This window comes from Cinclus cinclus, chromosome 27 (genome assembly GCF_963662255.1).
Source record: "Cinclus cinclus chromosome 27, bCinCin1.1, whole genome shotgun sequence".
In the NCBI taxonomy this organism is placed as follows: domain Eukaryota; kingdom Metazoa; phylum Chordata; class Aves; order Passeriformes; family Cinclidae; genus Cinclus; species Cinclus cinclus.
The window spans coordinates 3,828,598-3,842,316 of NC_085072.1; the positions used below are offsets into that span (position 1 = coordinate 3,828,598).

The 13,719-nt window shown below is 49.4% G+C and overlaps 1 protein-coding gene across 1 annotated transcript; it reads left to right on the forward strand.

Annotated features, from left to right (window-relative positions):
* Window positions 1–2,552: 2,552 nt before the first annotated feature.
* On the forward strand, window positions 2,553–6,901 carry LOC134054182 (polymeric immunoglobulin receptor-like). Its single transcript, XM_062509703.1, has 4 exons — window positions 2,553–2,723; window positions 4,919–5,260; window positions 6,517–6,571; window positions 6,688–6,901. Exons 1-4 carry the CDS (start codon window positions 2,684–2,686, stop codon window positions 6,899–6,901), a joined length of 651 nt encoding a protein of 216 aa, XP_062365687.1. The 5' UTR covers window positions 2,553–2,683.
* The last annotated feature ends 6,818 nt before the right edge of the window (window positions 6,902–13,719 follow it).

Sequence of the window (13,719 nt, forward strand, 5' to 3'; positions counted from 1 at the left end):
TTCTCCACGAGCTCTGGCTCCTGATTTCCCTGCCCCAAGCCCTGCTGGAGGTGACAGACCAAAGGGGCCTGAAGCAGCCCTCATTCCCAGGCCAGTCACATCCAACAGGCTTCTCCTGCCAGGCCTGCAGTAGGGAGGCTGATGGAAATTTTTTGAGATTTTCAGAGTTGACCTGACAGAAAGAAAAAGAAAATGGTTCTGGAAATGGTTCATTCAGCACAACATTCCCCTAACAATGTGCTCTTCATGCAGTTGCACTGGCTCAAGCTGTGGAAGAGTAATAGCAAAAAAACAGTGGAGTGGAAGAGAGGCATTTTTTGGGAAGGAAGGTTCTTGAAGAGAATGCAGATTTGTGCTCGCTGGAATGAGAAGAAGCAAAAACTGCAATCAGTCACCTGACAGAGAATTCCTGGTCACTCAGGGACCATTTTCTTGATCACTAACTCGAGGAAAGGCACATTTAGGAGTGGCCAGGAATTAGGAATGCAGGTTTGGTACCACACCAGTTTAAAAGCCAGGGTCTATTTGTAGTTTCACGGAAGACCTCAGAGGAAATAAATCACCTCAAAAATGAAAAGCCAGAAGCCCACCCCCATCAGTCTGCTGATGTCCTGGGGTCCATGGCTGCATTCCTGAGCCCCTCCAGCACTGTGGCATTGGCTGGCTCAGAATCAGTGTCCCCAGCAGAGACCCTGTGTCCTTTGTCCAGGTACAGAACACAGGTGGGTGCTGGGCTGGTTTAAAGCACCCACAGCTTCTCCCAGAGCACTGCCTCTGCCCTGCTGTGTGTGCTTGGATTTCAGACAAGGATGCTCCATGCACAGGCTCTTCTTTCTCCTGAAAATCCAGGGGATGATGTCCTTGTCCTCCTTTACCCTTAGGATGCTGCCAGAGCTACCATGAGAGCCTCCCTTTCAGCTTTCCAGAAATTCCCCCCACGCACAGCTCCTGTAAATAATTTATCATGATTTATCACCATCGTGCTTGGAGTGCAGCACAAGGGGATGGCTTCCCACCGATGTCTGGAAAGACTGACCTGGAACAGAGACTAGGCAGAGCAAAAGGAATAAAATAGGAATTTATTGAAAGGATCCACCTTGGGTGGTGCAAGAGCCCGGCTGGGGCTGCATCCAAGTCCAATCCAAGATAGATCCCAGTCATGAGTTTTTTACACTTTTATAAGTTTTGGTTCATCTATGTATTGGGGTGTTGAGGGTTAGTTCTCTTCCTTTTTCCCTCTGTGGAATTTTCCCCATTGTCATGCTAAGATACCTGTTGACTGGGCCCTGGTGACAAGGGGGAGGGGACGGGAGGGAAGAGGGAACCCCGCGAGATTCAAACAGCCAGAAGAGGAAGCAGAAGGCTGGGCCTCGGCCCATTTCCCCCGCGGAGTTCGGACGAGAAGGACGATCGCCGTCTGTGTCCCATCCCTGCCATCCCAGTGTCAGGAAACCACCATCGGACCCTGCCCAGCTGTCTTCTCGCTGTGAACTACCACCATCCAGCACTCTACTGAGCACCGGGATAACACCGTGAGCGGAGAGCTCTCTCTCCATCTCTCTCTCCCCCCGGGACAGCGCTGCCATCACCCCCAGCCCTCCTGCGGCTCTGCGGGACCCGCCCGCCCCCAGCACCGGGAACTGCAGCTCAGGGAAAAGGTGCCTGCAGCCAAAAAACACTGGGACTGAGTTACTGTTCTGTTTGTGGGTAATTTCATAGCTGTTGTTGTTCTTGTTTGTCTTGTTAGATACACTAGTAAAGAACTGTTATTCCTACCCCCATATCTTTGCCTGAGAGCTCTCTTAATTCCAAAATTATAATAATCGGAAGAATCACGGGGTTTTTTTCAGTCCAAAGGGAAGCTTCTGCTTTCCTTAGCAAACACCTGTCTTTCAAACCAAGACATGGGGTCAATTGTGCAACCACAGCTCCAGGTTATGAATTCTCAGCCCCCTGGCTTGCCCCCTTTCCCTCAGTGTTGTTTTAGATTTCTGGGTACTGGGTGTCCTTGATTCTCCAGTTGGGAAGGGATTGTTTTGTCCAACTCCCTTGTGAAGAGAACTTAGTGACACCTAACATGGACTCTCAGAGTTGCACACTGAGCAGCAGAGAATCTGGAAAATATAAAAGCTGAAATCCAAGGCATCACCAGTACCACAGGGATACAGGGAAGCAATTCTTCTCTGGGAGGGTGGGCAGGCCCTGGCACAGGGTTCCCAGAGCAGCTGTGGCTGCCCCTGGGTCCCTGGAATTGTCCCAGGCCAGGCTGGACAGAGCTTGGAGCAGCCTGGGATAAGGGAAGGTGTCCCTGCCATGGCAGGGATGGAGCTGGATGAGCTTTAAGGTCCCTCCAACCCAGCCCATTCTGTGATTCCATGATTCAGTGAAGTCCTGCTCTGGTGGGAGCAGACACCCAGGCCTGTGACTTCAGGCCACCATGTGCTGTTCCCTTCCCAGCTGACTGAGCTGTGGCTGGCACTGGGCAATGCTGATGCCTGAATTTTCAGCCCACAAGAGCAACGCTCATCCTTGGAGAATTGCTCAATGTGCAGGACGAAAAAGATGCCAAGTTCCTGTGCTCCTTCCTTCCGGCACAGCCAGGAGGGGGAGAGGAGCTGCCCATGGGCAGAGCCAGTGTTGCTCCTCTCCAGGCTCCTCTCCTGTTCCTTCTCTGCTCAGCTCCATGGAGAAGCTCCTGCACCTCACCTTGGTCTTCCTGGCAGGTAAGAACTGCACAATGGCTTTGGGGTTCAGGTAAAGGTGAAGGACTGGAGCAAAGTTTTGTCTCTGTCTGAAGGATCCATGCTTTTCCCTTTATTTACCAATGGGCCTCCCATCAAAGGATGATCCCAGTGCTCCCAGGTTTCCTCACATGGATCCTTTTGAGTCAGAACAGGAACCACTGATGGGAGAAGTCCTGTGTGCAATGTGAAATTGCAAAATCCTGGGTTGTGTGCATTAGCAAATGGGATTCACATAGATGCAAATGACCACAGGCAGGGCTCAGGGGGAGGGGATTCAAACCCAGTGAAGGGCACAGCTCTGAAATCCTGGGCACCTGGGTTTCCCAGCTTGGAAAGCCATGTCCATCTGAAATGAGAACTGAGCTACAGGGCCCAGCCTGGGCTCTCTGCAGCTCTTTGGAGGTCCCAGATCCTCACAGCAGTGCAAGGAAATGCAACAGACTCAAGCTGTGGGAGCACAGGAACCTGTCCCAAAAACTGGGATGAGTTTGGGAAAAGATCACTGTACTTTGCCCAGTGGCACCCAGGAAAGGACAAGGAGCACAAATAGTTTATGGTCTGTCAGCAGAATTGGTTGGAAAGAGAATGACACAACATTTCCAGAGGGAAATCAGGGAATCTTTCAGTCATTCTGTTAGAGATGTTTTGGAGTGATATGGGAATTCTGGGGCTGAAGGGGTAGAGGTCGAGGAAAGAAGGGGAAACAGGAGAAGCAGTTAAAGAGTTTTGGAGGGATTGAACAGGACTGGACTGGATATTCCATGAGGTAAAGCCTGACTGAACACCTGAGTGGAGAAACACATCCGGATAAAGCCCTCTAGGTGTTGGATACTTGCAGGGCACAGATCCATTTTAGGTCTTCTTCTAGTCAAGCTGAAAGAACTTCACATTTTTCAGTTTACGATTCACTTAGAATTGTTGAAATTATTGTAAGAAGTGTTATTAAAAGGCTCAGCCAGCACAAAGTCCTAACAAGAGCCTATTTTTGAATTTACTTCTGTTTTATCCTTACTTATGGTCTCACAGAAGCATTTGCCTGTGACTTACTTTCACTAGAAATAGAGATTTCCACAAATACCACACTGCACTTCTCTCTGGAAATATTAATAACTCAGACTGTCCCTTCTGCCTCTGCTTGCAGCAAAGAGGAATGGAAATTAGAAATGAGGAACCAAGACAATAATAAAAAAAAGTCAAGCAGACAAAGACCAGTTGTCAACACGGTTAAAATTAGCAAGGTATTAAAAGATAGGATGGAAAAAATAAAAAAGTTAAATTGGATTTCGAAACTGGGAGTGGGGTTCAGAAGGAACCAGTGAACACTCCACTGTTTTGGAGGTGTCACTGGGACAAATTCCAGAACATCTGAGCCAACATCTGAGTACACTGCGCCGGTGTGGAGGAAGTGGACAGGTGACACCCTCCAGGTGACAACCCTGAGGGTGACAGCCCTACAGATGACAGTCCTCTACAGGTGATAGCCCTGTGGGTGACAGCCTCATAAGTGACAGTCCTACAAGTGATAACCTACAGGTGACACCCTATGGGAGCCAGCCTGTGGGTGACAGCCCTACAGAGACAGACCTACAGGTGACAGCCCTACAGAAGACATTCCTACAGGTCATAACTGCACAGGTGACAGCCCACAGGTGACAGTCCTACAGGTGACAGCCCTACAGATAACAATCCTACAGCTGATAACCCCACAGGTGACAGTCCTACAGATGATGGCCCCATAGGTGATAGTCCTACAGGTGACATCACTATGGGTGACAGTTCCACAAGTGACAGCTCTACAGGTGACAGCCCTACAGAAGACAGCCCCACAGGTGAGAGCCCTATGGGTGACAGCCCACAGGTGACAGCTCTACAGGTGACATCCCTATGGGTGACAGTCCTACAGGTGACATCATTATGGGTGACAGTTCCACAAGTGACATCTCTACAGGTGACAGTCCTACAGGTGACAATACTCTAGGTGATAACCCTATGGGTGACATCTCTACAGGTGACATCCCTATGGGTGACAGTCCTACAGGTGACAGCCCCACAGGTGACATCACCAGAGGATGAAAAGGACGTTCAGCATCCCCACAGTGAGGGGTTGACCTGGAAGAGCCTTGGCTCACCCTTCTCTCTGTCGCTCTGTCCCTCTGTCCCTCTGTCCCTCGTAGCATCCTGTGCTGCAGAGAACGTCACCGTGGTGGCCGCCATGGAAGGGGACACCGTTTCTGTCAACTGCTCCTACGACCCGCGGCAGTGGTGGTGGGGGAAGAGCTGGTGCAGGCAGCTGGACCAGGGCCGGTGCCAGCAGGTGCTGAGCGCCCCGCCAGCCTGGCTGCCCTTCCCCAGGAGCAGGAGAGGCAGCACCTCCCTGAGGGACAACGCCCGCGCCGGGCTCCTGACCGTCACCATCCGGCACCTCCGCAAGGAGGACGCGGGGCTGTACCAGTGCAAAACGGAGTTCCTGGGAGAAACGAAGAGCCTGAGGAAGGTGCAGGTGGAAGTGCTGGCAGGTATGTCCCGGGGCTCCGAGTTTGGAGGGTTCCTGATGGAATTTCATGGGTTCCTTAGGGAATTTCATGGGTCCCTGAATGAATTTCACAGGTTTCTGTTGGAATTTCATGGGTTCCTGATGGAATTTCATGGGTTCCTGTTGGAATTTCACAGGTTCCTGTTGGAATTTCATGGGTTCCTGGTGGAATTTCATGGGTTCCTGGTGGAATTCCATGTGCTCCTACTGCAATTTAATGGGTTCCTGATGGAATTTCATGGGTTCCTATTGGAATTTCATGGGTTCCTATCGGAATTTCACAGGTTCCTGTTGGAATTCCATGTGCTCATACTGTAATTTAGTGGGTTCCTGATGGAATTTCATGCGTTCCTATTGGAATTTCATGGGTTCCTATTGGAATTTCACAGGTTCCTGATGGAATTTCATGGACTCCAACTGGAATTTCACGGGTTCCTACTGGAATTTCATGTGTTCCTGATGAAATTTCATGGGTTCCTTAGGGAATTTCATGGGTCCCTGAATGAATTTCACAGGTTTCTGTTGGAATTTCATGGGTTCCTGATGGAATTTCATGGGTTCCTGTTGGAATTTCATGTGTTACTACTGCGATTTAATGGGTTCCTGATGGAATTTCATGAGTTCCTGATGGAATTTCATGGGTTCCTGTTGGATTTTCACAGGTTCCTGATGGAATTTCATGGGTTCCCATTGAATTTTCACAAGTTCCTGTTGGAATTTCATGTGTTCCTACTGCAATTTCATGGGTTCCTGATGGAATTTCATGGGTTCCTGTTGGATTTTCACAGGTTCCTGATGGAATTTCATGGGTTCCCATTGGATTTTCACAAGTTCCTGTTGGAATTTCATGTGTTCCTACTGCAATTTCATGGGTTCCTGATGGAATTTCATGGGTTCCTGTTGGATTTTCACAGGTTCCTGATGGAATCTCATGTGTTCCTACCGGAATTTCACAGGTTACTATTGGAATTTCCCAGATTCCTGATGGAATTTCATGGGTGTCTGCAGCTGCCAAGGGCCCATTTGAATCAACACTGACTTTTGTCGCACTCTAGTGAGGTTCTGTGTTTCCCTGCCTCTTTTTATTCCTGTTTTACAGCAGTGTGACCTCACTATTGGGGGGTATCTGACACGTCACCCTCTTGTTACTCCCAGTGCCCGCTCTCACCTGGGTTACCTGCCCAGCTGAACATCACCCAGAAACATCTGCAGACTAAACTGTTGTGTTTCCATCAACAGCTGACCTGGTGACCCACGTGCCAGAGGAGCCCAGAGCTGTTCAGAGCATCTCCAGGTGAGCCAAAAACTCGTGCTGAGATCCCTAATCCTCCTAGGACTAAAGCAGCACTACAAGAGATTTTCTCAAGGTTGAACCATCCCCTTCATGGTTGCATTTCTGACTCCTCACAGGTCCCTTCCCGACGTGGATTTCACTGTTTTCTACATCCTCGCTGGGTTCCTGGTGGCCAAGTTCATGATGGCTGTGCTGGTTTGTGTTGTTGCCCACAGCAGGAGGAACAGGGAGACAGGGCAAAACCCAGGCCTGGGTGAGCAGCAGGTGCTCCCGTTCCCTGCTGACCTTGGACAAGATGGAATCGGCCTCTCCTGGGAGAGCTCTGCGTGAGCCAAGCCAAAGGGAACCCGTGCAAAAGGAAAATCAAATGTTTGCCACCTGCCATAAGAAAAGCTACTAAACATAGGTCTGGAAGAACCTGTCACTCTGGAGAGGGAACATCCCTGTCTTCATCACCTCATTCCCAGGCAGTTATTCCAGAAATCATTCCCAGGACTATTCCATCACAGTCTGAACTGACACCCACCAGCTTCCTGTCACCTCAGGGCACAGCCACATGACAGATTCTGTCTTTCCACGGTGAGGAAGAGCAGCTCCCAAAAGCTGCTTTGGATAGTGGGGATGCTTGGAGGAAATCCCTGTGGAAAGGCATAAGGAGCTGCAGGATACACCAGGAAAGGGATGTGGTCTCCTCGCAGCTCTGAGCCAGCTTCTCCTCTCTGAAGGGACTTCGTGAACACAGGAAGTGTCTCTCTGTAGTTCTCCCTGTGTTTCCTCTCCCATGTGATGGTTGTTCAACCCTCCCCACAATGGGGCTGCACTCAGCTCTCCCAGCCTTCAAAGCCATGGCCACTCACATTTCTTTTTCCCTGCAAAACAAAATAAATCCAGCTGATTCTCTGGTTTGGTGTGGATTCCTGCAGGACACCAGGTCACAGTTGTGTCCCAGAGCAGAGGTGGTGCTTGGAACACCCTGCAGTGTTTAGGACATCCAGGAGCACTCAGAGCCAGCGGGACAGGCTGGAACATCCAGAGCCAGCTCCATGCAGGAACAGCAGAGCCCAACCTCTCATTACCCACAGAAGTAATGACTGAAATGTGCTTATTTTAATTACACTTTTCGGTTCTCATTTTTAGAAGAATTCTGTGTTTTGTCCAGAAATTGAAATTCACGGTAGGACAACTGGCAAACTTTGTCCTCCTGAGGCCTTTCTCTCCCACCACTGTGAGGTTCTCAGCCTTAAATCAGCAACTTTTGGGGAAGAAAATCTGTGTTTGTTGCTCTCCTGATCCAGATAGGTGACCTGCTGTATGACTACATCCTTAGAGAGGAATTTGCCATCTGAAATAAAATACCTCCAAGGGAATAAAAAGAAATTAATCAATAATTTACTGATTACCATCAAAAACAACGAATGTAATTTGGTAGGATTGTATTAATCAAAACCAAATGAGTTTGGGACAGAAATATTTCTAGGGCTGGTTCTGTCTTTCCATTCCCCTGTTCCCTCTTTGCTGATGTTGGCTCTGTTCCTGTGCTGGGTGACATGAACACTCCATGGGATTGTTTTTTCCTGTCATCCCCCCACAATGAATCACAACATGAAGTTCATCAGAACTTTTGGGTCTTTATGAAAAAACAAACAAACAAACATACAAAAAACAAAACAAAACAAAACAAAAAACAAAAAAAAAAAAAAAAAAAAAAAAGGAACTCCCTGTCTCTCAATGCCAATAGGAAACTCCAACCCTGTGTTTGGTGCAAAATGCTGTTCCAAATTCAAGGTAACTCTGATCAAAGTCTCATTAAAGCAGGAGGGACTGGAATGATGAATGAGTTCTCATAGAATATGATTAGAGTGCAGCTGAGAAAGCTCCAGCTTAATGACTCAAGAGAAGATCATCTCAGGAGCCATTTCCAGGGGAGAAACAAACTAAGGAACAGCATCAAGCTGGAAGTTCAGGCTGAGTTAATCAAAGAATGAATTATCTTCTAAAAGTCAGCAATTTCTTACTACTTGACAAGAAAGATTACAGGTCATTGCTAAAGAGCTCTCTTTGGAGCCTGGAAATTTCCTGAGTTTCTTTTTTTTAACAGATTTTTGGTACATGCTAATGGGATAAATAAACTGGAGCCAACTGGTGGAGAGGGGAGCTTGGCTTGGCTTCATTGATAAATGAAATTTTATATTTACACCAGCAGATGGAACAGGCTCCGAGCAATCTGAATCTTTGCAGGAGGAAAAGTCACTGATTTTTCAGTAGCAGAGGAAGTCCCCAGGGATGGATTGATGTGGGAAAATCATCTGCTCTTAGTTGCTGTTTTTGTTTTCCAAGGGGAAGATCAAAGACAAACCCTGAGAAGAACCAGTACATCCCAGTGAAGGATGTCTGTGAACCCTGGTGTCACTGCAGGAAGGGAATCCAAGCTCCTGAGGAATGTCCTCAGACCCTGGTGGCACTGCAGGGAGGGAATCCAAGCTCCTGAGGAATGTCCTCAGACCCTGGTGGCACTGCAGGAAGGGAATCCAAGCTCCTGAGGAATGTCCTCAGACCCTGGTGGCACTGCAGGAAGGGAATCCAAGCTCCTGAGGAATGTCCTCAGACCCTGGTGGCACTGCAGGGAGGGAATCCAAGCTCCTGAGGAATGTCCTCAGACCCTGGTGGCACTGCAGGGAGGGAATCCAAGCTCCTGAGGAATGTCCTCAGACCCTGGTGGCACTGCAGGAAGGGAATCCAAGCTCCTGAGGAATGTCCTCAGACCCTGGTGGCACTGCAGGGAGGGAATCCAAGCTCCTGAGCCTTCTCCAGGCTCACCACTGCCAAGGCAAACATTACTGGCATGGATCCCCTGTGGCTGTGGATCAGTGCTGCCCTCACAGAACCACCCTTGTTACAGACACAGTCGGGATGATGCACTGCAATTTTTATCCTGGAAACATAATCCAGTGTAAAGCACACAAAGTTCCCTCCCAGATGAACCTCATCAGTTGTAAATTGGAATGGAGATATCCTGGTTTTTCCTGCAGTCCCTGTGCCCTCATGGGGCTGAGTTCTTTCCTGCCCACCACTGCTCTGGTTGAGGCTGTTTTCCTCCTCCTCCTCCTCCTCCTCACCACCTGCACCAGAAGGAAAAGGGGAGGTGAAGGTCCTGAATCCTCTTGGCTGGTTTTCCTGCCCCTACAGCTTGCCATCCCAGAAACCCAGAATGTTCACAGCAATCCTTGGCCAGGGAGGCAGGGCTGAGCTGGGACTGAGAGTCAGGTTAAAAATGAGCAGGAACAGGTACAGTTTTATACTCAAAAGAGTTTCTGTCCTTCATGGCAGAAAAAGGGATGGACTTTGGCAGACCCCAACCAGAAATGTTCGGTGTTTTATGCTGGTTCACCGCTCCAGGGGTTGTCCAGCAGTTCCATCCATCCTCCATGGACACGAGGCTTCTCCTTGAGCTCCCAGGCTAAAGCTGCCTGGATTTGTTGGTTGTTTGACACCTTCTTGCAAGGCAGACACAAACCATTGCGTTGGTTTGAGGAAGTCCCAGCCCTTCTGCTTCTTTCTTCTCATGGTAATGACAAAAAATACACAATGCTGATCATTAACTGAACAATGATTAACTTGAATCTGAAGGAACACCAAATCTTCATTGAAGGAGAACTTTGTACCTACAATCACCCCAAATATTTCATGTGCTGACTCAGTCCCTTAAACCTTAGGAAGTGCAGTTTGTGCAAGTTTCCTAAACATCTCTGTGCTCACATTCCCTCTTGCCACACATCCTCTCTGCTCTTCCCCAATTTCATGAGACAAGGGGGAAATATTTGCAGCTGTAGATGAACCAAGACTGATGTTCAAAAACCAAAACTGCTGCACGTAAAACCACCCAGGTCGGTTTTTACCCAGCTGCTGAGGGTGGGGATGGGTTGAGGGAAAGGAGACACCTGGATGCACAATTTCCCTGGAAAATAAGAAAATAACTGCACTTTTCTAACAGCACAGCATCTTGGTGGGCAAATCCAGAGGAAAGCTGTGGTGCGTTTGCTTTTCCAAATTACTCTACTTTTAAATAACAGGGAGCTATAAACCCAAATAAAGGAACTGGTTGTGTCTGGCAGCTGCTGATACAGCACCACAGCCAGGCCAAGTGAGCTGGTTCCTCTGGACTTAAATATTTACAGAAAAAGTGTTAATTACTGCCCATTCTGATAAGATTCAGCAAAGTGGTAAAAATCTGCTTTATCTTAAACCTATGAGCTTTTTCCTGGGCCTCAGAGAGACAAGCAATGCATTTGTCATGTTTTAATAAACAAGGGTCTTCTTGGAAAATATTTGTCTACTTTATACTATAAACTGTCATCAGCTTGAGCCCCTGGGGTGGAATTTACACTCCAAGGTATTGACTTGTTTTACAAAGAAATAACTCTATATTTCCCTGTTTGTTGTTTATTAACACACACCATGCTCCAGGATAAATCTAGCTTGGTTTTATTACAAATTACACCCCTGTTGATCCAACTACAGAATCCTGTTGTCACGGTGATATGAACAAACATCCCTCAGGGATTGTGGATAAATCCCTAAATTCAGCTGACTGAGATTTTCCTCTTAATTCCATAAGCTGGAGACTGAGGATCATGAACAGGACACAAAAATGGGTTTAATTTTTCGAGATCAAGATTGCTGGAATACTCCAACCTGGACACTGGGTGGCAAGGGAGGGAAGGAAGTGAAAACGCAGGGAATATATCCATGGATTGGATAAACTCTGCTCTGTGAGAGTTCATTGCACAGTTCTGAAAGTGAGGGTGAGACAGAAAAATTAATTCTGTTGGCTGCTTTGATGTGACCGCACAATACCAGTTTTTTTCACCATTATATCCGAGATGATTTTATTATTCTACTGCAAATTGTCTGAAACAAACAAACAAAGCAAGCTAGAAAATTACATCATAATAGCTAAAGAAACTGATTTCTGACTTCCTTGCATGATTGTTCTCCTCATTTCCTGTCCCAGCTTCCCACTCTCTGATATTACATACTGTCATTTCCTTCCTTTTTGGTTTGTTTGTTTGGTTTGGGGCTCTTTTATGTGATCATCACTGTATTGACCAATTCTGGAAATAATTAATGACTGTCAGCTTTGTGCTCTGGGGGTGTGGAGATGCTGAAATGTTGGTGTGGAGTTTGTACCATTAACTCTTTCTCACACTGCAGTGAGCATGCAGCTCCAATCCTGGGAAGAGCAGCATGCCCAGAGGGATTACAGGAAACTGGGAAATTCCCTGTCTCTTAAAGCTTTCAAAGCCTACCTAATCCTCCTAAGAGGAAAACTCTTTTTGTGCCAAAACACAGAAATAAGCTCATTCTGAGGATTTTCATTCAGCCGCATTCAGGCTAAAAAAGATAATGACAGGATCCCTGGGAGCTGGGGATGAGGAGGAATCACCGTCCTGGGAGGTAACCTGGAATATAAGGGAATGAAATCTTGGCACATGAGGATGGAGTGGTACAGGTACAGATTCCATCACCACTTCCATGGACACTCCTGTGCTGCGGCACGGCTTCCAGGCGGCTTCAGGGATAATTACAGCACACAACGAACGCTGCAGGAGGTGGTGGAGCATCTCCACGAGCGCTGTGCCCACAGCTCTGCCAGGACATGGAGCCACTGCCAGGCTCTTTTCCAGGCAGGAATGGCGGCACAACCTCCTCCCAAACACCCAGCATGTGTTTGCCCCACACTTGAGGGACACATGGAGTGACACTGGCCAGCTCAAAGCCTTCCTTCCTTCCTTCCTTCCTTCCTTCCTTCCTTCCTTCCTTCCTTCCTTCCTTCCTTCCTTCCTTCCTTCCTTCCTTCCTTCCTTCCTTCCTTCCTTCCCTCCTTCCCTCCTTCCTTCCTCTTTTTTCTCTCCTTTCTGTCATTTTTTTCTTTCTCCCTTTCTTTTTTCATTCTTTCCTTTCTCTTTTCTTCCTCTCCCAGCTCTCTGAGGGCCCTGCTCCAGGCCTCTCCCCTCATGCCGCCATCTTGAGGCGCCGCCTCCTCCCTAAGACAGAACCGCAGGCCGGGATGGAGGGTCCCGCTCCCAGAGAACCCCCACACCGGGAGCAGCTCTAGGGGGACACCCCGGTGTCCCTCAGTCCCCTCAGCACCCACAGCCCGGCCCCAGGAGCAGCACCCATGGGCAGCAATACGGCAGGATGGGGATGAGGGAGCCAAAATGGCCGTGCTGGCCCCACAGGGTGTGGGGTGAGGGCAGGGACTGTCCGGCCATGCTGAGGACACAGGGTGAGGGCAGGGACTGTCCGGCCATGCTGGGTGAGGACACAGGGTGAGGGCAGGGACTGTCCGGCCATGCTGGGTGAGGACACAGGGTGAGGACAGAGACTGTCCGGCCATGCTGAGGACACAGGGTGAGGGCAGGGACTGTCCGGCCATGCTGAGGACACAGGGTGAGGGCAGGGACTGTCCGGCCATGCTGGGTGAGGACACAGGGTGAGGACAGAGACTGTCCGGCCATGCTGAGGACACAGGGTGAGGGCAGGGACTGTCCGGCCATGCTGGGTGAGGACACAGGGTGAGGGCAGGGACTGTCCGGCCATGCTGGGTGAGGACACAGGGTGAGGGCAGGGACTGTCCGGCCATGCTGGGTGAGGACACAGGGTGAGGGCAGGGACTGTCCGGCCATGCTGGGTGAGGACACAGGGTGAGGACAGAGACTGTCCGGCCATGCTGAGGACACAGGGTGAGGGCAGGGACTGTCCGGCCATGCTGGGTGAGGACACAGGGTGAGGGCAGGGACTGTCCGGCCATGCTGGGTGAGGACACAGGGTGAGGGCAGGGACTGTCCGGCCATGCTGAGGACACAGGGTGAGGGCAGGGACTGTCCGGCCATGCTGGGTGAGGACACAGGGTGAGGGCAGAGACTGTTTGGCCTCTTTTGCGATATGGGGGTGCAGGGAGTTTGTTTGATCACACCAGGGCAGGGCAGGGCTGTCCGGCCATCCTGGGTCAGGACAGGGATATCCAGCCACTTCTGGGTCAGGACAGGGATTTCTGGCCACCCCAGGTCAGGGAAGGAGCTGCCCAGACATTGTGGGTCAGAGCAGAGGGTCAGGACAGGGATGTCCATCCATCCATCCATCCATCC